The sequence below is a fragment of the Rhinopithecus roxellana genome, chromosome 2, assembly GCF_007565055.1.
Source record: "Rhinopithecus roxellana isolate Shanxi Qingling chromosome 2, ASM756505v1, whole genome shotgun sequence".
Taxonomy (NCBI): Eukaryota; Metazoa; Chordata; class Mammalia; order Primates; family Cercopithecidae; genus Rhinopithecus; species Rhinopithecus roxellana.
Window position 1 is genome coordinate 146059868 of NC_044550.1, and position 25954 is coordinate 146085821.

Genomic DNA, 25954 nt, shown 5'->3' on the forward strand with positions numbered 1-25954 from the left:
AAAAGTTAGATAAGGAACATTTGCCGCTGTTTCAAACTGGGAGAATATTGCAAAGGGTTATTAACCTAAATGAAAGAGAGTGAAAAGGTTAAATAAATAGTAAACAGTGAATACCACAGGTTTTATTTTTTGCATAATCTTTTGTCCTCTTTGGCCAGTTATCCTGCTTAACATTACTAGAAGTAGCTTACAAAGAAGAGCAACTTTGGAGTTAAAGGGCTCCAGTCCTCCATAAGACAGAGTACAACATGTGACTAGAAAACAAAATCTTGCAAAAAAAATCCCCCAAAATCAGCAAATTGACTGTAAACAGAGATGCCTTTCCTGGATAATTTCAGGGAGATTTCTGGGGTTCTGCTTTAATTTTCTTCACTGCCACTCCAGGAACTTGGCTGGAAATCCACATTAAACACACCAGATATGCCCACATCAGTAAGATATCACCACTTAGCTCTTAGAAACATCCAGATCTTCCTCTTGTTTATCAAATAGAAAGGAGATTAAAGCAGACACATGCCACACTACCCAAATTGAGAGGTGTTCCTCTAGAATTTGAAGTTGTACATATTAAGTGAGCACTTCTCAAATCTAGTAACTCTGCCACTGGGGAAACACTTTGCTGGCACTGAAGGTGTTTATGTGGTCCCAGAAGCCGCTTAAGTGGCCAGGGCTTACAGATACTTTTTACACTATTGTTGGAATAAAAACACAACAGTGCAGTGAAGTAATTCGCACAGCCCTCCGTTCCTCCCCACCATACTAAACTTCACAACTATTAAAAACCAATATTTAAAGACTATATAACCAGAAGGAATTCTTGGTGCAGAATTGCAAAGACCTCTTCTAAAATGTTAAAACTTGTTATCCAAAACCAGTAATGCATCGCTCTATTAACAGGTTTAGGACACAGGCATTTACACATAAGCAGCTTCCATTATTCAGACCATCTATGTAGAACTGGAAGAGGATAGGTGCTTATTCTTTCTGCTCCTTGCTATTTCCAGATTCTTATTAATATTTCTCTATTGGATAGAAGATGGAGAAACAGCCTATTCACACTGCCACCAGGGAGCTCTCAAATATTAACTGACTGCACTGAAATTTCTTTGCAAGCATTTTCATTTTGACCTAACCAGCTCTGCTCTGCTGGCTGGTCTCATGGCATTCTTTGGAAGTTCCTACCTGACATGGTTATTGCAGAATTTTGTCAGCTGGGGCTGGTTGATGAAAATAGTCCTCACTTCCTCCTGGTCAGCCAGTGAGGTCTTCTCTGAAACATCATCTGTCTTCTCATAACCTTAGAAAGAGATCATCTTCTTATTGGACAAGAAATGTTTTATTGTCCAGACCAAAAACACATTTCATAACTAGTCTAGAATATGAAATCTGTTAAAAGCTACATGCTTCCCCTTACTGCTGTTTCTTTTATAATAAAAAGTAACATCCTCACATTTAACATTTCTACTAGATTTAAAGGGCAGCATTTAATAGTCATGTAAAAACTGAGCCATATCAAAAACAAGACATAACATCAACTTTACCTTTCCCCCATAAGTGTTCAACTTATTTCCTTCCATTATATAAAAAGATGCCCAGAAGTAAAAATTATTTTTAAACTGGTTTAAATTACAGTTTTAGTTAAACTAACAAGATAAAGGTAATTTAAAATATAGTCAAAAATACAGGCATACGCATTTAATACTTTTCTGGGTTTTTTCCCAGATGAAGACAGAAGACAAGATAAATAGTAAGGTTTAAATAGGGAACTGCAACAGTGATCCAACTCACTATCATCACCTATTTGTTTCTCCAGTTAGAATTCATGTTCGCAAATGAATTTTAAATTTCTCAAGAGCACTTCAAGTCATCTCATAATCATTGAAACAATATGCCAGATTCAACCACGTACTTTGTTGCAATGCTGACACTTCAAAAAATACACACAAGTTCTAGAACAGTATATGAACAGATAGTATTTTAAACAGCTTTTTGTACCTTCTAGTGAAAATCAAAGGGGTGACAACAGTACTGTATCTCCAAAACCCATTTTTCTTCTCTCTGCTGCCTAGCCAACGCCAACTCCTCCTATAAGACCTGCTGACATGTGGTTTCTTCTGAAGTGTTCTATGACGTTCAAGTTAGGGAAACGTCTTTGTGTTTCCACAACCCTCTGAACCTCCCCACTCTTCAGCAAAACACTTACCAGCAGGTTTTGTTGCTGTCTGAGTCAGGTTCCCCCTACCAGAATGGGAACTCCCTAGGGCCACAGAAGGTGTGTTATTCATCTTTCCAACACCAGTGCCAACAAACAGCAGGTACCCAATGTCTGCCAAATACATATACCCAATGAAAAAGGAGTGGTTAACTGTTTTTTGAGGGCAAGAAAAGCTGCTCCACCCACTGATTAAAAAAACAACTGTTGGCCAAGTGCTGGTAACAAACTACATGAAAAGCTGGCCTGTGGGGTTTGTTACAGTTTGAAACCAGAAAATCACTGAGGTGTTCTACAAAGGTGAGAAGCATGAGCACAGGGACTGGGGTGTGAGAAACAGTGTCATGTGTGCAGGGGAGAGCCAACAGGGCAGTGCTGCTGGAGCACAGACAGACGGCCGACTAGAAACCACGCTGAGGAAGCACACAGGCCAGGTCCCCGAGGACCCTGCGCTCTGCTTGGCAGCCAGCCACTGAAAGCTTTCCAAGTAGCAGGGGCGCAGGGTGAGAGGCACATTATATCCTTATCACTCTGGAGGTCACATGCTCTGGTAGGTACTGTCACACCCATTTTAGGGTTTCAGACCCAGTCGACAGCTTTGCTCACAGTGTTTCCCTACACCATGTTCTAAACACACACGTTACCCTCCAGTTTTGTATAACTGAAATTTCACACATGGATTATCAAATAGAGGGAGATCAATCTTTAAAAAAATTGAGTCCTTTATTAGGTCTTCCTTCCTGGTAGCATGAAGACCAGAGTGTGCTGTTCCCAGTCTCTGGATGAGAGAGAGCGCGCCTCAAAAACCAGCTCTCCACTCCACTCTGAGCTGATGCTCTCAGGTTGTGTTGTATTTACTTTATATACTGGACTTTTGAGTGTTGTATTTATGCAATGGGACTTTTGAGGGCCTGGCCCTGGGATGTCCTTAGCTGAGGAGCTGGGTGTCACTCCCTCTAGACATACCTACATTGGGGTCTCAAATGCTGCTGGGAGAGCACTGGATACTGCTATGCACTGAAAGCAGTTGGATACTGCATTTCTCCCTCAGATATTAATTTGTATTCAAGAATTTCTGTGGGGCAAAGGATTTTCCTTGAACTAAAGGGATTGGAATTAACCCCATCCCTTAGTGGGAATCAGAGTAATTAAAACTATCCTAATGGATTTAGTAGGGGCCCAACCTACATCAGATAATAAGGGATCTTTAAAGAGAAAACTCACCAAAATGAGGGGAAAAATCTAAACTGTAACCTGTTGCCAGGGGTAGGACCATCGAAGAGACTGGATGGCTCTGAGCACAGGCTGTCACAGATAACATAGGCTTTCTTTACCCAGGCACTACAGAAAAGCTTTGGTAAGATATTGTACATGAAGCTGAATGTCTGCAGAATGCTTGGCTCTGGTGTGCCCTGAGCAGGTGTGATACTGAGGAAGGGAGATCTGCACTGAAAGCAGGGAGTGAGACTCTCAGCCAGTAAGCTGGTAGTCACCTCTCCTCTGTCTCCTCAGCAGTGAATTGGAGAGCCAACAGGCACCTGAAGCCCACTCTGAAGGTCAGAGGTTGCAGGTATCACCTTCTACGATGTATCCAATTCTATGTTTACTCCTAGCAGGTGACAGCAAGCTAGCAGTAAACAGGCACAGCAATCTCAGAGGTTCTCAGAAATAGCTCAGTGAACACACTTGACCTCAGAGATCCTCAGGAATATTCTGATGAAGGTACCTGGGAAAAAGACTAGCATTTTTGCTAATTTGGAAGTGAGAGTTTGCAACTACTATAATTAAACTCTTCAATGAAATCATCTTACATTGCAGAAATGGGCAAGTTAGGTCTGGACTTAACATAAGTAACCTGTCAGTCCAGACTCTTTCCATGTAGAAGAGAAACAGGCTCTTCTATTTGATTAATGAACCAACACTTTGAGGAAGGTAAGTAGCAATTTTGATCTCACAGTTCTGGGTTAGAGGTGAAAACACATTCGCTACATTCAAAATTGACAGTTATTCAATATGCACCAGATAATTCTATTTTATGATTTCTTTTTTTTTTATTTCCTTTGCATATCACCACCTTCATCAGCTATAATAACCACATAAAGAGCTACATGTGCACACCTGGGCAATGCCTAAGCTAAGCTATTAGAGTGGTGACAAAGGCAATCAAAATAGGAGAATCCTTTACCACCCTGCCCCAAAGAGGGTCAAACTAGGATAGCATTCCTTCCTATACACGGTTCTATTCTTCGTTTTAAGGAAGGAACCCATGTCCCTTGCGATTTGTTTAATAATTTGGAGGGTTCGTTCACATAAGTCATTAAAATTTACTAGTAGCTTTTAATCCACCTGTCTGAACTCCTAAGGACTACTAAAAACTGTGATGCTTTTATATCATCCCCTCACAGAAAGCAGGAGGAAGGGGAGTGCCGTTCTGGATCTAGTAACACTTCTCACTGAGTCTTCCCCATAGGGCAGGCCTTCAGAAGCCTTCTTTGTCCGTAAGTCATGCTAAAGGTGAAATATACTGAGAGAAAGAAACGCATCTTACTCATGCTCTTTGATATCTCTCTTAGCTTTTCCTAGCACAATCTTGCACAGAGCACATATGATACTCGCATATTTAATGGAAATGGACTGCAAGACATCCGACTGACTGCTTCTGAGATCCACTCAGTGACCCACCCATCTTCTCTAGGTTCAGACTGAACTCTGAAGCCCACCATGTAATGGGTTCAAACCCCGTATTAAGTATAGTCGAATGAACAGTATTTGGTAAATGGCAAAGCCAAGAATAAAACATGACTTTAGGTAGTTACTTACTTTCACTAGGCTTCAGTTTCCTCATCTTTCAAAGAGAAATATTATATGTTCATCTCCTGGAATAGTTGATAGTAAATGAAGGAATACATATGCAATGTACTTAAAACACCTAATATTGTAACAGATTACAATACATGTAATTTGTATTACAATAAATGTAATATATATTGTAAAAGTCTATTACACTTAAAGAGTTAACAGGGTGGATAATGATACAGTCATAGGCTGAGCCCCATAAAAATGGCAGGCAGCTTCTGGGTTAGAGGTTGAAGAATACTGTGGGGTGGTAATTCTTTACCTTGTGGTGTAATTGACAATTCACCTGCTTCCCTTGTTACATGGTAAGTTACCTATTATACCTCTGTTCATAGTAAGCCCTCAAAGCCTGATGAATTAACAAGTGAGCAAAACCAGATTAGCAATATACTAGAAACAGATCTCTTTCAAGTAGACATATATTGTCCAACCCTGTAGGACTGATGTCCAAACAACAATTAGTAAATTTATGATGAGAAGTAATTGCCATATGAACTAGAGTAACTGAAGTTCCATAATCAATTCAACTCTCCCAGATTGGCCTATGTAGAAAGTTAAATGACCAAAGCAACCCATCCACCAGTGGTTAGATGAACTAAGACTCTCATAGCTTTGGAGAAGTACAGCCTGATGCAACCAATCCTGCTAAAGGGGTAGATGCATCTGTAGGACCAACCTCTTAAAAGTTTGTTGCAATATCTTGGCAATGAGGCCATGATACGTCAAGTCTGTTGGCTAATGCTTCTATTCCCCTCCGCAGGACTGAGAATAGTGCTGATAATGTTTAACCCCATGACTTACCCCTTCCTTGACCATCTCTAGCCCCATTTCCATCTTCGAATACAAATTAGTATTTATGTATTTATTTTTATTATACTTTAAGTTCTAGGGTACTGTGCACAACGTGCAGGTTTGTTACATATGTATACATGTGCCATGCTGGTGTGCTGCACCCATTAACTCGTCATTTACATTAGGTATATCTCCTAATGCTATCCCTCCCCCACCCCTCCCCACAATAGGACCTGGTGTGTGATGTTCCTCTTCCTGTGTCCAAGTGATCTCATTGTTCAATTCTCACCTATGAGTGAGAACATGCAGTGTTTGGTTTTCTGTTCCTGTGATAGTTTGCTGAGAACGATGGTTTCTAGCTGCATCCATGTCCCTAAAAAGGACATGAACTCATCCTTTTTTATGGCGGCATAGTATTCCATGGTGTATATATGCCACATTTTCTTAATCCAGTCTGTCATTGATGGACATTTGGGTTGACTCCAAGTCTTTGCTACTGGGAATAGTGCTGCAATAAACATACGTGTGCATGTGTCTTTATAGCAGCATGACTTATAATCCTTTGGGTATATCCCCAGTAATGGGATGGCTGGGTCAAATGCTATTTCTACTTCTAGATCCTTGCAGAATCGCCACACTGTTTTCCACAATGGTTGAACTAGTTTACAGTCCCACCAACAGTGTAAAAGTGTTCCTATTTGTCCACATCCTCTCCAGCACCTGTTGTTTCCTGATTTTTTAATGATTGCCATTCTAACTGGTGTGAGATGGTATCTCACTGTGGTTTTGATTTGCATTTCTCTGATGGCCAGTGATGATCAGCATTTTTTCATGTGTCTGTTGGCTATATGAATGTTTTCTTTTGAGAAGTGTCTGTTCATATCCTTTGCCCACTTTTTGATGGGGTTGTTTGTTTTTTTCTTGAAAATTTTATTGAGTTCTTTATAGGTTCTGGATATTAGCCCTTTGTCAGATGAGTAGATTGCAAAAATTTTCTCCCAATTCTGCAGGTTGCCTGTTCACTCTGATGGTAGTTTCTTTTGCTGTGCAGAAGCTCTTTAGTTTAATTAGATCTCATTTGTCAATTTTGGCTTTTGTTGCTGTTGCTTTTGGTGTTTTAGACATGAAGTCCTTGCCCATGCCTATGTCCTGAATGGTATTACCTAGGTTTTCTTCTAGGGTTTTTATGGTATTAGGTCTAACATTAAAGTCTCTAATCCATCTTGAATTAATTTTTGTATAAGGAGTAAGGAAAGGATTCAGTTTCAGCTTTCTACTTATGGCTAGCCAATTTTCCCAGCATCATTTATTAAATAGGGAATCCTTTCCCCATTTCTTGTTTTTGTCAGGTTTGTCAAAGATCAGACGGCTGTAGATGTGTGGTATTATTTCTGAGGACTCTGTTCTGTTCCATTGGTCTATCTCTCTGTTTTGGGGTACGAGTACCATGCTGTTTTGGTTACTGTAGCCTTATAGTATAGTTTGAAGTCAGGTAGCGTGATGCCTCCAGCTTTGTTCTTTTGGCTTAGGATTGTCTTGGCAATGCAGGGTCTTTTTTGGTTCCATATGAACTTTAAAGCAGTTTTTTTCCAATTCTGTGAAGAAAGTCATTGGTAGCTTGATGGGGATGGCATTGAATCTATAAATTACCTTGGGCAGTATGACCATTTTCACAATATTGATTCTTCCTATCCATGAGCATGGTATGTTCTTCCATTTGTTTGTATCCTCTTCTATTTCACTGATCAGTGGCTGCAGTTCTCCTTGAAGAGGTCCTTTACATCCCTTGTAAGTTGGATTCCTAGGTATTTTATTCTCTTTGAAGCTATTGTAAACGGGAGTTCATTCATGATTTGGCTCTCTGTTTGTCTGTTACTGCTGTATAAGAATGCTAGTGATTTTTGCACGTTGATTTTGTATCCTGAGAATTTGCTGAAGTTGCTTATCAGCTTAAGGAGATCTTGGGCTGAGACAATGGGGTTTTCTAAATATACAATCATGTCATCTGCAAATAGGGACAATTTGACTTCTTCTTTTCCTAACTGAATACCCTTTATTTCTTTCTCTTGCCTGATTGCCCTAGCCAGAACTTCCAACACTGTGTTGAATAGGAGTGGTGAGAGAGGGCATCCCTGTCTTGTGCCAGTTTTCAAAGGGAATGCTTCCAGTTTTTGTCCATTCAGTATGATATTGGCTGTGGGTTTGGCATAAATAGCTCTTATTATTTTGAGATATACGTTCCATCGATACCGAATTTATTGAGAGTTTTTAGCATGAAGGGCTGTTGAATTTTGTCAAAGGCCTTTTCTGCATCTATTCAGATAATCACGTGGCTTTTGTCTTTGGTTCTGTTTATATGCTGGATTACGTTTATTGATTTGCATATGTTGAACCAGCCTTGCATCCCAGGGATGAAGCCCACTTGATCATGGTGGATAAGCTTTTTGATGTGCTGCTGGACTCGGTTTGCTAGTATTTTATTGAGGATTTTTGCATCAACGTTCATCAGAAATATTGGTCTAAAATTCTCTTTTTTTGTTGTATCTCTGTCAAGCTTTGGTATCAGGATGATGTTGGCCTCATAAAATGAGTTAGGGAGGATTCCCTCTTTTTCTATTGATTGGAATAGTTTCAGAAGGAATGGTACCAGCTCCTCCTTGTACCTCTGGTAGAATTTGGCTGTGAATCCATCTGGTCCTGGACTTTTTTTGGTTGGTAGGCTATTAATTATTGCCTCTATTTCAGAGCCTGCTATTGGTATTCAGGGATTCAACTTCTTCCTGGTTTAGTCTTGGGAGAGTGTAAGTGTCCAGGAAATTATCCATTTCTTCTAGGTTCTCTAGTTTATTTGCATAGAGATGTTTATAGTATTCTCTGATGGTAGTTTGTATTTCTGTGGGGTTGGTGGTGATATCCCCTTTATCATTTTTCATTGAACCTATTTGATTCTTCTCTCTTTTCTTCTTTATTAGTCTTGCTAGTGGTATATCAATTTTGTTGATCTTTCAAAAAACCAGCTCCTGGATTCATTGATTTTTTGGAGGGTTTTTTGTGTCTCTATCTCCTTCAGTTCTGCTCTGATCTTAGTTATTTCTTGCCTTCTGCTAGCTTTTGAATGTGTTTGCTCTTGCTTCTCTAGTTCTTTTAATTGTGATGTTAGAGTGTCAATTTTAGATCTTTCCTGCTTTCTCTTGCGGGCATTTAGTGCTATAAACTTCCCTCTACACACTGCTTTAAATGTGTCCCAGAGATTCTGGTATATTGTATCTTTGTTCTCATTGGTGTCAAAGAACATCTTTATTTCTGCCTTCATTTCGTTATGTACCCAGTAGTCATTCAGGAGCAGGTTGTTCAGTTTCCATGTAGTTGAGCATTCTTGATTGAGTTTCTCAGTCCTGAGTTCTAGTTTGATTGCACTGTGGTCTGAGAGACAGTTTGTTATAATTTCTGTTCTTTTACATTTGCTGAGGAGTGCTTTACTTCCAACTATGTAGTCCATTTTGGAATAAGTGCGATGTGGTGCTGAGAAGAATGTATATTCTGTTGATTTGGGGTAGAGAGTTCTGTAGATGTCTATTAGGTCTGCTTGCTGCAGAGATGAGTTCAATTCCTAGATATCCTTGTTAACTTTCTGTCTCGTTGATCTGTCTAATGTTGACAGTGGGCTGTTAAAGTCTCCCATTATTATTGTATGGGGGTCTAAGTCTCTTTGTAAGTCTCTAAGGACTTGCTTTATGAATCTGGGTGCTCCTCTATTGGGTACATATGTATTTAGGATAGTTAACTCTTCCTGATGAATTGATCCCTTTACCATTATGCAATGGCCTTCTTGGGCTCTTTTGATCTTTGATAGTTTAAAGTCTGTTGTATCAGAGACTAGGATTTCAACCCCTGCTTTTTTTTGTTTCCATTTGCCTGGCAGAGCTTCCTTCATCCCTTTATTTTGAGCCTATGTGTGTCTCTGCATGTGAGATGGGTCTCCTGAATACAGAAAACTGATGGGTCTTGACTCTTTATCCAATTTGCCAGTCTGTGTCTTTTAATTGGACCATTTAGTCCATTTACATTTAAGGTTTATATTGTTATGTGTGAATTTGATCCTGTCATTATGATATTAGCTGGTTATTTTGCTCGCTAGTTGATGCAGTTTCTTTCTAGCATCGATGGACTTTACATTTTGGCATGTTTTTGCAACGGCTGGTACTGGTTGTTCTTTCCATGTTTAGTGCTTCCTTCAGGATCTCTTGTAGGGCAGGCCTGGTGGTGACAAAATCTCTAAGAATTTGCTTGTCTGTAAAGGATTTTATTTCTCCTTCACTTACGAAACTTAGTTTGGCTGGATATGAAATTCTGGGTTGAAAATTCTTTTCTTTAAGAATGTTGAATATTGGCCCCCACTCTCTTCTGGATTGTAGAGTTTCTGCCGACAGATTCCCTGTTAGTCTCATGGGCTTCCCTTTGTGTGTAACCCGACCTTTCTCTCTTGCTGCCCTTAACATTTTTCCTTCATTTCAACTTCAGTGAATCTGACAATTATGTGTCTTGGAATTGCTCTTCTTGAGGAGTACCTTTGTGGTGTTTTCTGTATTTCCTGAATTTGAATGTTGGCCTGCCTTACTAGGTTGGGGAAGTTCTCCTGAACGATATCCTGCAGACTGTTTTCCAACTTGGTTCCATTTTCCCTGTCACTTTCAGGCACACCAATTAGACATAGATTTGGTCTTTTCACATAATCCCATATTTCTTGGAGGCTTTGATCATTTCTTTTTACTCTTTTTTCTCTACACTTCCTTATTGTTTCATTTCATTCATTTGATCTACAATCGCTGATACTCTTTCTTCCAGTTGATCGAGTCAGTTACTGAAGCTTGTGCATTTGTCACGTAGTTCTCATGTTATGGTTTTCATCTGTATCAGTTTTTTTAAGGTCTTCTCTGCATTGATTATTCTAGTTATCCATTCATCCATTCTTTTTTCAAGGTTTTTAGTTTCTTTGCGCTGGCTACATAGTTCCTCCTTTAGCTCTGAGAAGTTTGATCGACTGAAGCCTTCTTCTCTCAACTCGTCGAAGTCATTCTCCATCCAGCTTTGTTCCGTTGCTGGTGATGAGCTGCATTCCTTTGCATGGGGAGATGCACTCTGATTCTTTGAATTTCCAGCTTTTCTGCACTGCTTTTTCCCCATCTTTGTGGTTTTATCTGCCTTTGGTCTTTGATGATGGTGATGTACTAATGGGGTTTTGGTGTGTGTGTCCTTTCTGTTTGTTAGTTTTCCTTCTAACAGCCAGGACCCTCAGCTGTAGGTCTGCTGGAGTTGGCTTGAGGTCCACTCCAGACCCTGTTTGCCTGGGTATCAGCAGTGGAGGCTGCAGAAGATAGAATATTGCTGAACAGAGTGTGTGGCTGTCTGATTCTTGCTCTGGAAGCTTTGTCTCAGGGGTGTACCCCACTGTGTGAGGTGTCGGTCTGCACCTAGTAGGGGATGTCTTCCAGTTAGGCTACTCAGGGGTCAGGGACCCACCTGAGAATGCAGTCTGTCCGTTCTCAGATCTCAACCTCTGTGCTGGGAAATCCACTGCTCTCTTCAAAGCTGTCAGACAGGGGCATTTACCTCTGCCAAGGTTTCTGCTATTTTTTTTTTTTAGCTATGCACTATTCCCAGAGGTGGAGTCCACAGAGGCAGGCAGGCCTGCTTGAGCTGTGGTGGGCTTCACCCAATTCGAGCTTCCCTGTGGCTTTGTTTACCTACTTAAGCCTCAGCAATGGCGGGCGCCCCTCCCCCAGACTCACTGCTGCCTTGCAGTTAGATCTCAGACTGCTGTGCTAGCAATGAGAGGCTCCGTGGGCATGGGACCCTCTGGGCCAGGTGTGGGATATAATCTCCTGGTGTGCCATTTGCTAAGATCCTTGGTAAAGAGCAGTATTAGGGTGGGAGTTACCCAATTTTCCAGGTGTTGTGTGTCTCAATTTCCTTTGGCTAGGAAAAGGAATTCCCTTCCCCCTTGCGCTTCCCAAGTGAGGCGATGCCTCGCCCTGCTTCAGCTCTCGTTGTTCGGGCCGCACCTGTGGACCAGCGCCAACTGTCCAACACGCCCCAGTGAGATGAACCCAGTACCTCAGTTGAAAATGCAGAAATCACCTGTCTTCTGTGTCGCTCATGCTGGGTGCTGGAGGCTGGAGCTGTCCCTATTCGGCCATCTTGGACGCGCCCCCACAAACTGATATTTAATCTTCCATTGGGATTATCAAATCCTGCAGGCCTAGGAACCAATCTAGCCCCGTTACAGGTGACTTTGCTCTGCAAATGTTAGTCTTAGAAAGAAATGAGAAGGTATACTCAGTTCCCAAATTTCCAAGTTATTGGAGACATCTCAAAATGGCCCAGAAGTACAGACACACAAAGTAAATGATGATAGTAACACCAGATACATGCTCATTCCTCACATCTCGGAATCTCCAGGAGACTAACTCAGGCATTCACCCTAATGTCCTTGGTGCTCAGTCAGACATTTGACATCCACTAATAGCATTATTAGTCTTCTTAAATCAAGTTTCACAGAGCAAACTGGCAGGCAAATTCATACACCTATCACTTTGAGGGATGGAACTGAGCAAAGATCCTTTTCTATGTATGAAAGCACATTTGTATAGTGGCTTCTGGGAAATCTTAGCTTCTTTCAACATTGGGTTCTCCAAGGTCTGAAACCTCTTAAAAATAATCAAACCAGTCTCCCAGAAAAATGATTCTGGTGTAGCTTTTATCGAAATGAGCAAGGAAAAGACTTTTCCTTATTCATGCCAAATGCAAATTATGATTCAGTCATTCAGAATCCCAGCTATATTGAAAATTCCATATATAGTGTTTGTAATATTCTGCTTGATTCCTATTCCCCCTGCCAGCAGAAAAGCAATTTTGTTTTCTGAATTGTGGTTTATCTCAAGCAATAAAAAAATTATCCAGTATTTGCTATGCATATGTTAAACCGGAAACTCTAAGAGGCCAAATTTTGCATTCTTGGTTATAAAATGGCCAAATGCTATTTCTAAACTTCTGAAGGACCAAGAATTTCAGTATAGGGAATAGTCACATATAACTTTTAACTACTGAATATGCTAATAAGATTACTTTGTATTACCAAATAAAAATATACAAGCAACATCCTCCTGTGATCATTTTAGCTTCCAGCAATAATTTTATTTATCAAGAAAACACAGGATGCTGGTGGGTCACTATCCTAATTATGACTCTGAAGTGAGCAAGTGCTCATCTTCCCCAAACAGTGTTTCATCACTTAACCCACTTAGGGGCTGTGAGGTGAGCTCAGGTTCTTCTACCAATTACCCACGTGACCCTGCACAAACCACTTCATCCCTGGGGGTGATTCTCTTCCTTTGTAAAATGGGGAAGCCAGGCTAGGCTAATAATCTGACATTCACTCTCAGCTCTAAAATTCTCTGAAATTAATATCTGCTGAGCAGCAGGCAGAAAAAAAAATCAATAGTTGTGTTCAGAAGAGCAGGGAAATTCTGAAAAACAAAGTAAAAAAATTTCCCTTCTTGAGCCTTGAGATGTTTCACAGCAACAATTGCCTTCCTTAATCTGCAGCCAAAACTCAGTCACGAAGTGAAATGGTGCTCTGTGACGGTAACTCAACTTCCATATTTGAAAAGCTAAGCAGTGACTATAATCAGTTGCCAACAACTATGTGGTACCTACTGATCAGTGACTACTGGGTTGCCGAGTATGACAGCATAGAGTCTTCCTTTCTTCATCTGCCCAGATTCATCATCACATGCTTACATGCACACAGTACAATGTAACAGAGGAAGATGCTCAATAGTGTAAGTGAAAGGCTTCTGACCTGCTCATATGAGAGGTATCTTTCTGAAATATTCCATTTTTCATCTGAAATATCATGATCTAATAAGACCTGTTGTTCATTCATTTGTTTATTCATTCATTCAACATACTTAAGAATCTACTATGTTTTGGGCATTTAAAAAATGCTATAGAAACAGCAGGAAATAAGATAAGGTCCTCTTTCTCAGGAACTTATTTTCTAGAGAAGAGTAGGATAATTACAGATCATGGTAAGAGGAAGAAAATAAACAAGTGATTGTAGAACAACTGACATAATTCTCTGTGCTTAAGTTTCATTATGTGTATAATAGAAATAATAACAGTACCTTACCTCAAAGGGTGGTTGTAAGGACTCAGCGAGTAAATATAAAGAACAATGCCTGGCACGTAGTAAGAGTTTAGTGATGAGTGTGAGCTATTTTCATTGTTGTTGTTGTCACTGCTAGTGATGCTACTACAGCTGCTGCTATTTTACACTGAGAGGTCAGAGAAGACATCTCAAGGAGATGCTGAATTGAGACCTTGATGACACATAAAGGAAGATAAGGGACAGTGTCAACCCAAAAGGGGGAACAGCAGGAAAAGCCCTGGAGGGGAGAATGAGCTTGGCATTTCCAGGAACATGAGGGCCACTAAGAGTAAACAGAGCATAAAACAAAAAGCAGAGCCAGACTGGGAGAAACAATAAACAGCTTGAATTTATATTATTTATGCAGTAGGAATTCACTGACGGGTTTAAGTAGAAAGACCATTTTGAGGACATTGTGATAATCCAGGTAAAAGATGATGAGTCCTGGGTTAGACTGTGGTGACAGAGATGAAAGGAAGTGGACGCATACATTATACTCTGGAGGCAGAGCTGGCATGAGCCATAGAACCTCTTCATGATTGTATGATGCCCCATAGTACTACCACCTGATGCTACTCCACACAAAAGCCCAAGACAGGAAAGAAACGTAGGATTTTCAAAAATCTGACCCATAATGTTTTATTTTGATCACATGCTAAATTTACAATATTTCGGATGTGTTGGGTTAAATATATGGTTCAAATTAATTTTGCCCATTACTTTTAATATAGGATTGTAAATACAACAAATAACCACTTAATGAACAGAATTCTCTTTACAGTCAAACAACTCTAATCCTTAAATATCATGCAGCCTTTTTCTCATTATTACATGGTAATCAATAATGTTTAAAATACAGAATATAATCAAGGAGGGCATTAAAGAATCATGCCTAAGAATGAGAGGGACTGTTTCGGTCTAGCAATTATGAGCTCTGGTTACTTCAGACAAGATAATTAACCTTTAGCTGCCTACCCTCTTACAGGAGTTTCTGGGGATTACCTGAGATAATGCATGTGTAAAGTGCCTGGCTCCTCATGCATATGCAAAAATTCTAGCTATTATTTTTATTATGAAATCAGAAGGGCAGACTGTGGGAGAAAATAAATAGGCTATGTAGTCAGATGTATGTTCAAATTCAGATTATAACACTTCTACATGGGCAAATTACTTTATCTTCTGAGTCTCAGCTTCCTCACCCATAAAATATGGTTAATGTGAGGATGACATTATGTTTGCAATGTAGCACAATACTTGTCATTCAAACAGTTCCTGTTACCCTATCCTCCCCACAGATTATTCTCCCCTTCAAAATACTTGATACGGGAAAAACAAAAGTCTAAAAGACTCTAATGTAGGTATTAACATTTACTTATTTTGGATAATATTTATAGTTGTGACCAGTGTAAATCAATATAGACAGCAAAATAAATTTTGCCATACAATTTGGTAAATTTTTTTTTTTTTTTTTTTTTTACAAAATTGTCATCTGTATGGGGTTATGCAACAGAAATGCAGGGGTGGTAGGTAGGAGGGAGACAAGAACAAGATACAAAATCATTCTGTTGCCTGGTAATACGGTTATAGAACCATTAAGTTTTTTGCAGACTCAACTTTATTGCAATTATAAGTAAGTCTGTAATTGGAATCAGAATATCTATTATATTATTTCCTAAACATATTTAGGAGAGTCCAATTATATAACCTTTCACTCAATGGTTTCCAAGATTAGGCATTAAAGGGACCATATTAGCTGCTCGTTTCTTGACTTAGGTTGAGGTCATTAAACAAGCAGTCATGCTTGCAACAGTCAAAGAATCTAATAAAAGAATATTAACAGGGAAACTAGACAGAGACTTTACAGGTACAACTGCAGAACTTAGGTGTGATTAAAGTTAGTTAATCATTGAAAGTCCTGAATATATATACACACACATATTTGTATATATTGTTTTGATACAGAAGCTTAAGAATATATATATGTGTCTGTGTGTGTGTGTATAAGCTTCTTAAGCAGTTGCAGCAGCTCCTGGAAGCACATGAAGAGCTTACAGAAAGGCTGAGGTAGATCTAAGGCAGCTTTACTAATGGACAATCAATTCAAGATACCATAGATTCAGTCCTGTCTGTGTTCAGCCTTTTCATCTCTCCAGATGGCAAATTGACTGTGATTGGCTTAGCATGGGCCATGTGCTGACTTTTAAGTCAAAGAGGGGCATGGTAACTTGATGGAGCAGTCCCCTAAGACTATAGGGGAAGGGGGAATTCTCCAAAGGAAAGCAATGGGCTTAATGCATAGATAGACACACACACACACACACACACACACACACAAGCTTCTTAAGCTGGATCAAAACAATTCTTGGCTGAATAATTTAGATGTTTGTATTTATTTTGTTTTTAGTGGTATCTTAGTCAGATAGTTCATTTAATTATAAATGCAGAAGCAATTACTGCAGTGACAAAGAAGGTCTGAAATCCTATGTTCTGCATTGTTGGAGCAGAACGGTCACTTCAAATGTTCGATTGCAAGCGTGACAGCAGCTGTTCAGAGACGAGGGAAGAAAGCTCATGAAAAGAAGGAACCACCACTCTGGAAACAATAAACTGAGTGCTTGAAAGGTAAAGACTTACAAATTACATTTTCAAATATGGCACTGAAGAAATCAAACACCCTTAAAAGCATGGAAACTAAAGTGGAAACTATTTAGCAATACCTCTCAAATTTCTAGATCATGACCACAGTAATCAGAGGAAAAATGAAATTTTCAGTTGCATTAATACACCATCCCTGTACCGAGTGTTAATGCAGGCTCTGTGCAGTGGACAATCTGCTCTTTCCAGCTGGGCATCTGCTTCTCCTGCAAAAAGCCCATTGCTTTCCTTTGGAGAACTCCCCCTCCCGCAGAGTCTTAGGGGACTGCTCCATCAAGGCTCCATGCTCCTCATTGACTTAAAAGTCAGCACATGGCCCATGCTAAGCCAATCAGTCAATCTGCCATCTGGAGAGATGAAAAAGCTGAACACAAACAGGAATGAATCTGTGGTATTAGTCAAGCTGCCTTACCTCCTCCTTGACCTTTCTCTAAGCTTTTCATGTGATTCCAGGAACTACTCCACCTACCTGCTTAAAGAATATGCTCAGCCTCTATACTATGGAATCTTGGCAGAATCATTTTAGTCCTCTGCTGGAAGCCAAATACTGTCCCAACACCCATCTAATGTAGGTGGGCACTGATGCCCTACCCAGACTGGCTAGCCTTCTTCAAGAAGCTAAGCCCTGTTCCCTGTACCTCAACCACTAGCTGGCTTTTCTGATCGGCATGGAATGATGACCTGGAACCACAGTGCAATTTTCCTGCTTAAGAATAAGTAGGACCTGGAAACTTTCCCAACAGGCCTTACTTGCTGGATCAGATCTCTTCTGATGTTAACAGCTGCCCTACACAAGCTCTGAGTCCAGCATGTTCTGGGACAACTGTAGATTGCAACTCTAAGGAACTTGCATAATAGCCAAAATGTTTTCCACATCCCTACCTCCCTCTCCATCACCGTCTTGTTCATGCAACTGTGATGCTAGCTCATTACCTCCAAGTCCATCTGAGTTATAACAAAATGTTATATACCCCCGATCATGTAAAACATGGTTATCTCCTTCAACAATTGATAGTTTTGCATTATACAAAAGGGTTCACTTTTAAAAAGAATTCTAAAAATGAAGATTAGGAAATGTCACTTGTCATATGGAGACTTACTCAAGGTTAAAGAGTCGGTGAGCACCAAAGCCAAGACAACATTTCCAAATTGATAAAGTTCAACTCATATCTAAAGCTCTGACACTGATAGATAGATTCATGCATTCATTCAACAATTAAATTTGACCTCACCTCTCCCTTTAACTCTATCCTTTGCTGATCCATTACTCAACAGTATTTCCAGTCAAGACCTTTCCCTACCCCTTCACAGCCTTGTTGGATGCTACTTAAGCATCAAAATACTCTCGTTGGCCATTCTTCTTTGAAGTGATACCTACAAAAGTTTCGAACATATTCTCCATGTAAAAGACCATTATATGTCTGACACTAATCTTTTCAGCTATATGCTTAGCTCAATAATAATAGATGCTATAGGTAAAAAATGCTTAGGTAAAGGGGATGGGACAGGCACAAGGGTACGGGTAAGTATCTATTAGGTACGCAGCTCTAATATGAGGAAGTAACATGAATGACCCTTCAGGGAAGTCCCTTCTGTGCACTAAATGTTTACTAAATTTTCTATTCCAATATAAGGCATCCCAAAATTCCCAGAACTTTATAGTCTTGTCTCTATCCTAACAACCACTAATATATTTTCTCATCAGGACCTGTCATTAGTAGACATGGTAAGTGACATGTTTAAGTGCCTTTGCGGGAATTGATTTAAAAATAAACAAGTGTAAAACACACCACAGCAGTTACTGTCTAAAAAAGGAAAAAAGTAATGGCTTAACATTTCTTGAACTCATGCTAAATTGTGACAAGCCCCTGAAGTAGCACTACAAATTCTAAGTGGTGGATTCTAAAGAGTATTCCTGACATTCAGAAGAAAGGATATCCTTAAGCAGTATTACATGGAAATCTATAGGATGCCTAGAGTTGGGCCTCACACATAGTAAGCACTCAATCTTGTTGGCAGCCAGCCTTGGATATTAACCTAAAATAATCATCATCTTCGGCATGCTGAATTGCTTGGAAATAATAAAACATTTACTGATGCCATTTCATGCTTAACTGGAAAAGGAACCAGAACAATGAAAGACAGAAAGAATTTAATGACATCTCCTTGGGAATAACCCATAGATAACTTCATCTGATAGAAGAATTAAGTAGTATATTTGCCAACATAGGTGTTTACAAATTGACACAGAAGCAGACTGCACCAGAAATGAGGGGTTGCAACCACCAGACATCTACCAAGCATCTCCTAGCAGTCTCAATTAGCTTAAAGCACCACTGACTTACAGTGGCATTAAGTTCATCTCCAAAAATCCACAGGAAACAAGGCAGACTGATACTACGGACTGGATTCTAATCCAAGCAAAAGTGTTAAAGTAGTAATGACACTCTTAAAAAAATAACTGTATCAAAGAGTTTTTGACTGTCAAAGAGGGGAATACCAGGCCATGTCAGATCTGTATTCCGGATTTCAGGAGGACACACTGCAATTTATTATCAAGACCCACAAAGTGCAGAAGCCCCAACAGTTGTCCAAAGCCACAAGCTGAGTAATTGTGGAAGGCCCTGACAAGTGGGGGAGGTGGTCAGGGAGGGGTGAAGGAGTTGTATTTAGAGACCACTGCTGCTTCACAGGAAGTACTTGAACAAGCACAAGATTAAAAATAGAGCACAGGAAAGGTTGAAAATAGGTTCACATGTTCAACAGTGAATATTAACAGATGCACAGACATCTGAGACTGGAGGAAAGGTATTGTAAAAAATGTTAGAGACCACTCAATTTTCCCCCTTTCATTTGGAACACAAATAATTGATGAGATAAGCCTGCTGCCTAGGTGCAATGTTGTTAACAGATAATAAAAGGCAGAACTTCTCAGCTCCAACTTCTACTTTGCTTCAATTGTCTATCAAGGATAATCATCTTAAGACTGGAAAGGTCAGAATGAACATTAGTTGGAAGAACTAAACCAAAAGACAAGGTAGGGGATTATCTTAAGAGAAAAAAAAAGAAAAATCAGCACCTAACTGCTCTAAATGAATTCCTAACTTAGAGCAAATACATATATGTAGGTATATATATATATATAATTATTTTCTAAACTACAGAACTGTGAGAACCTTCAAAATAGTTAAGTGAACTGTTACTAATCAGAGATGAACTATGGTGAATAAGAGAGGAACTAAAAGATGAAGACAATTTAGTTATTGTTCAGTATGCATGGGGGATTGGTTCCAAGACCCCTTACAAAATCTGCAGATGCTCAATTACCTTACATAAAGTGGTGTTGTATTTCAAATAACCTACACACATTCTCTTGTATTTTTAAAATCATCTCTCGATTACTTATAATACCACACATCATTTGCATGGATTCAACATAGTACTTGGTGTCTGGCAAATTCAAGTTTTGTTTTTTGAAACTGTGGAATTTGTTTTTTTTTTTTTCTGAATACTTTGATCCATGATTGGCTGAACCCATGGATATGAAACTCAGGGATAAGGAGGGCCACCTGCACTCTCCCAGTGTTCTAAAAGGTAAATAGATCATGAAGATCATAAACCACTGTTTTTTAAAATGGGAGTCTACAGATGTGCTTTCAAAGTTCACATATTTACAAAATGGGATCCACTGCTTCTAAAGGATTTTTGGGAAAGATCTGAAAATTCAGAAGTTAAAAGAACGTTTCTGAGAATTCAGTTAAACATGGAACTGACCTTAATTATTTTGAAAGCAGTGTTTCTCATACAAAGGATATATTCTCAAAGACCGAAACGAAATGTTCCCTCTAAAAAAGGTCCTTTACACTGGATAAATCTGAATAATGTTATTGGCCAATGAGTTTGAGGCCAATGCTAGTCAAACATTAAGTGCAGCTGATTAACAGACTGCTTAAAAGGGAGGTGGTGACTGGTGAGGACCAAATCTCTTTTCTTTCTTTTCAAAAATAGAACCCTTAACATCTGGATTTCAAGAAGGCTTTTGGGTAGGCCCTATTGTTATAAATGAAGACACATGATTCCATGATTATGAAACAATATGGATTCACAACTACATAGTTGACAAACATACATGGAGGGGTCTTACGTACTAAAGCCATTCTTTGGTCATCCCTGCCTATGAGCCCTTCTGAAAGAGCCTCCCTTGGGTCACCCTTGGACTCTGTCTCTCCTTCCATTTCCTGGCCTAGTACCTGAGCCCTAGGTGTCAGGGTCAACATGGAACACCTGACCAGCCAGCCCAGCCAGCTCCCTTTTAGAGAATGCGGATTTGTGGTCAGCCAACTCAGCACCAAGCAAGTAACATCATGGACAGTTGGGCTGGAGGGAGCATTATGGCTTTCTGAAGCCACATGTACGCCAAAGTTAGGAAGTGAAGGAGCAGACATACAGAGACAAAAAAAAAAGGCAATGCTGGGCAGAGTGAGAGATCCCAAAGACCCAGTTCAATGAACCTCAGCTGTGATACAAGAGGATCCCTTAGAGTAAATGCCTAACTTAGTAAGGGCTTTGGGTCCAGACTGCCTGGATTCCAATGACAGGATAAGGACACATGACATGATTAATCAAAGTACAGATGACATGAAAAAAAATCAGAATTCAAGAAGATTTTGACAGGCTGAATAAGTTGAAGGTTCTATACTAAAGGCCTAAATAATCAACTGTGTAAATACAATATGGGAGACACCTGACCCAGCGAGGCGTGTAGTGTATAAATGTTTTTACTGCTTTTACTGCTTTCTTATCAAGAAAAAACTTGCTAAGAATTTGAGGTGTCTCAGAATGGAATGGGCTGTCATAAAAGGGGGTGTGTTCCCTTCACTGTGAAGTATTCAAGCTGTATCAGCTACTGTGTTGCATTAAATGACTACTAAGTTCCCTTCCAACTCTAGAATCCAAGGATTCTATCCTTTCATTTATTTGTTTATTTTAAAGACAACTATAAGCTTATCGAGAGAACCACTGATATAGTGTAGGGTGCAAGTTTTCATCATTCTGTACATGGAAAAGAGTATTATTAAATTAGTTACTATAAATGCTTGTAGGATAGTTAACCCCATTGATTTCAGTAGCAGTGTGTTCATAGGAAGATAGAACTGAATTATAGCTCTGAATGAGCTAGGCCTTAAAAGGCACTGGAGAAAAAATGAATGAACAATGATGAAAGTTATCTGAATCATTACAACTTTCATTTTTAGAGCTATTTACGCATTTTATAACATACAAACATGTAGATATATGATTGGTTCCAACAGACTAGTCCTCGTTTTATTACAAGATGCAGAAACACCCAAATAACATCATTATGCTGCTACATTAATCTCAGAATGAGTCAGTGGAGTTTAACTGGCACCTGCTTCTTACCTCCATTGTGACTTTGCAAGAGAGGAAAAACAGCTCACCATTTTTTTTTTTAAACAAAGTCTCAATCATCAAAATCATCCAGTGAAGAAACTAAAGTCTTCCTGCCCATTACAACTTTGTTAGGGACATCAGTACAGCACACACAGCAACATACACTGTCCACAAACAAGAACAAGTGTTTTATCCTACAGAACCAGACACTACCCAGGGTAAGGAAAGTGTGACACTCTCATCTGCCTGCTGATAACACGGTGCCACAACCAGTCTTGCAAAATACCAACAAGTTCATCAAACAAAGCTAGAAAAAGAGGAAACCCACAAAAGAGCATCCAAGAACTCCAGCATGCACTAACTCAGACTCTGAGAATGGGTGTGGCTCTGGGATGGCTCATCTACGACAAGCACTGTGGGCAGTACTGAAGAACCCACCAAGACTAGTCAGATGAGACTGGCTCAATGAGCCAACAGTCATTTTCACAAAACAAAGTAAGGAATGGTCGGCATCCTTCAGTTTGTCAGGATGTAGCTAAAGAAGAAGACAGAAACCTCCACTAAACAGATTAAGCAAGGATGTGTGAATGACAGCTGGTGGGCTGCAAAGATTTAAAAGACCCAGCCCAATGCTCAGTGACATTAAAGCAATGACACCTACACATGTGTGAGATTGCCGCACGCCCTACTCAATCCACAGGTAGAACAAAAACGATGCGAGGGTGGATGAAACAAATGCTTCAAAACCTTCTAAAGCCATAAAAAAATCACCCCATGCAGAAAGTACCTTCTAATGCAACATTTGTACCTCGAGATGCTACTACTACTAATTAGAATCATGAAATTAGCTCTCTAGACCTGCTGATATACCATCTGACCACTGCCATGCAAGGTATGACGGGCATACAGATGAATATAAGAAAACTCCACGAGACTTCAAAACCACTTCAGCATTTTTAAAAGCTCAGTTTCCAAAATCTGAACAGGTTGATCTTATCCCAGTCACTCACCAGATGCAGATTCAAGGAACATTTGCTTAGCACCTACTTTATAGTAAGTGTTTTCATTTAATATATCCAGTCTGGAAAATGTCCCTGCAGTTTGGAGCACCTCAAGAGCCAAAAGAACACAGTGATGACATGAAAGACTGCTCTCATCAACTCTGATTGGGCAGCAAAAAGTCCTGGCAACGTAATTATCGATCCCAAACAGAATAAATCCATACAGTTCTCAGATACCTAAAATTCATAGCGATGGGGAACATGTATTACACTAACAGGTACATTTACTGAAACTCTAAAGAATATTCAGAGAAAAGAAGATGGGGGAAACAGAAGACGGAAATTCTGAAATCCAGATTTTAGGATGAATGCAATACTCTAAGAGAATAAAATAAATGTCTACAAACATATGTATTTTTGGCACATGGGACTTTTCTCACTCCTTTCTAAGATGCAAGCTGGTTTTCATTCCTTCATCCCAGTGTTTTCTATTTCGGTAAATGGCACCATTGTTTTAGGCTCGGGGCCCAAAACTTTAGTCATTTTTGACTCCTTTTTCTTAAAATTCCATATCCTATCCATCAACAAATCTGCTGGATCTATCTTCTAGCTATATTCTGAATCTTGACCCCTGCCCCTCATGTCCACTGATGCTTAGTAGTTGAAGCCACTATCATTTCTCCTTGTTTCAACCCTTACCCCCAAGATGAAATCAGAATCCCTGGGGTAGGACCAGGGGTCAGCATGTTGAAAACTCCTTGGGAGATTCCAATGTGTACCCAGGCGTGGTCTCCTCACTATACAACAGGCAGATGACTCGCTGGTAGGTATTACCACTTTATCAAAGAGAAACAGGAGTCTAACAGAGGTTAAGTGACATGCTCAATGCCACGTGGCTTTGAAGGGCCAGAACACACATACCACACCAGGCCTATAGGAAGTCCCAGTACCTCGTTTCACTTTCTTGCCAGTCAATTATTTATAGGGCATTAGCTTAGGATGTTAAAGATAGCTTCCAGTGTAGTCATGCCACAAAAAAAAAAATATGCCCTACTTGTTAGGTGGCTACCATGTGAAGTCATCTGGTACTGAGCAGACCAAAAACACATGAAACAAACAGTAACAATGGTGATTTATTTGCTTCAATGAATTATTTAAAAGGCCAATTTTGGCTGAACATATGGAAAAATGTCTGACCTTCTACAAAGAAATCTACTAAGTTCAGACTGAAGGCCTTCGTATTAGGCTTAGTTAAAATGAAAATATATAGGAGAGTGGTTCACCAATCACAAGGATAAATTCCACAGGGAAATTCACTTAATAAGTTCAAGGGGGAATTCAATTTGGTACCTGGGGAAATTAAGAGGTTTTTTTTTTTCTTTTGCTAATTGTATTCACTTGGAAGTCAACAAAAGGCCAACTCATGTAATGATTCTTTTACTGAACTTTAAACAAAAAGATAGAAATCAGTCGCCATCTGGGGTTAAATTGAGCCAACAAATTCAGAACTTTCCCTCCTCTACAAGATCAAATTCTGGCTTTTGAAAAGAATTTCCATCTGCAAAGTACAAATCACATTATCACCTAATAAAAGGAAACTCTAGATGCAGAGACAAATAAGGACAGAAGAGAACTATAAAATAAACAGCAATCACAAATACTGGACACAATGCACTTGATCTACAGTACTATGGTGTTTTTCTCATCCCCAGAGCTTCACGTGATAATCCTCCCACCCAGCAGGGGCCACCGGCAGCATCCTAAAGCCAGAACCCAGCGCCCATCAGAGTGGCCACCGAGAAACACACTGGCCAAATAAGGAGTCTTGAAAATTGGCCTCATCTCAGCAACTAGGGAAGGCAGGTAAATTGGGAGTTTTCACATTTTGTACATTAACCTATAAAAGATTATCTCATGTCATAATGGGATAAATCAATAAATCTAGACTAATGAAAACATACTTCTTGAAAAAAAAAAAGTTGCCACAGAAATTTCAAAGACTTTTACCCAGTCATTATGCTATTTTTTCAGCTGCAAATGACTAAATATTTGGGCTACAAATATAGGCTGAATAAAGCAACTAATTACTACAACATACTAAAAGCAAGCAGGTTAGCAAAAAACTAGTAATGACACTGCAGAAAAGCTCATATTGAACAAGCTCCCAGAGTAGATATAACACCAGCTAAAAATAAACTAAATGTGTTGTACTCTTCACTTAGTTGCACTGAATTGAATGTTCAATTCAGAATTTTAAAGAAAGTCTTCAAAACCTAATAAATAGTATTAATGTATGACCTTGATCATTTCTGAGAGGGGAAATTAGGAGTATAATCAGTCCTATTAGCTAATTGGATGACATACAATTTACCAAAAATATTGGGGTTTTTTTGATAAATATTTTTGGTGAATTGTTTATCACCCAGCTACCTAATGCTCTTGGTTTCTTGGCTCACAACCTATATGGTTGTATACAATTTATTTCTATCCTCTCTGCCAGCAAGTAAATTCAAGGTTCTACACCACTGTTTTCAACACCACTGCACATTAGAATTACCTAGGAGATAAAATATTAATGCTTAGTTCCTATCCCTATAGACCAGACCAACTGATTCCACCATTCTGGGATGGGTTTAGGAATCTGTATTGTTTAGAAGCTCCCTAATTATGAAGTCAGGGTTGAGCATCACACGATGTGGCTATAAAAACAACCCACATTTCACAAGTCTCCCACTGCCCTATCCACATTAGACACACTTTTCATTAAAGATAGCAGAGGCATTCCTCCTCATGTCATTTCTCTAACATTTACCCACA

At 39.5% G+C, this 25954-nt stretch overlaps 1 protein-coding gene across 2 annotated transcripts in view; it reads right to left on the minus strand.

Annotated features, from left to right (window-relative positions):
• ATP8A1 (ATPase phospholipid transporting 8A1) overlaps positions 1-25954 on the minus strand; it is a 267599-nt gene that overhangs the window by 228893 nt on the left and 12752 nt on the right. For both annotated transcript variants that reach the window (XM_030921962.1, XM_010363768.2), the window contains exon 2: positions 1183-1297. In XM_030921962.1, coding sequence (XP_030777822.1) covers positions 1183-1297 — 115 coding nt within the window. The remainder of the gene's footprint in view (positions 1-1182; positions 1298-25954) is intronic.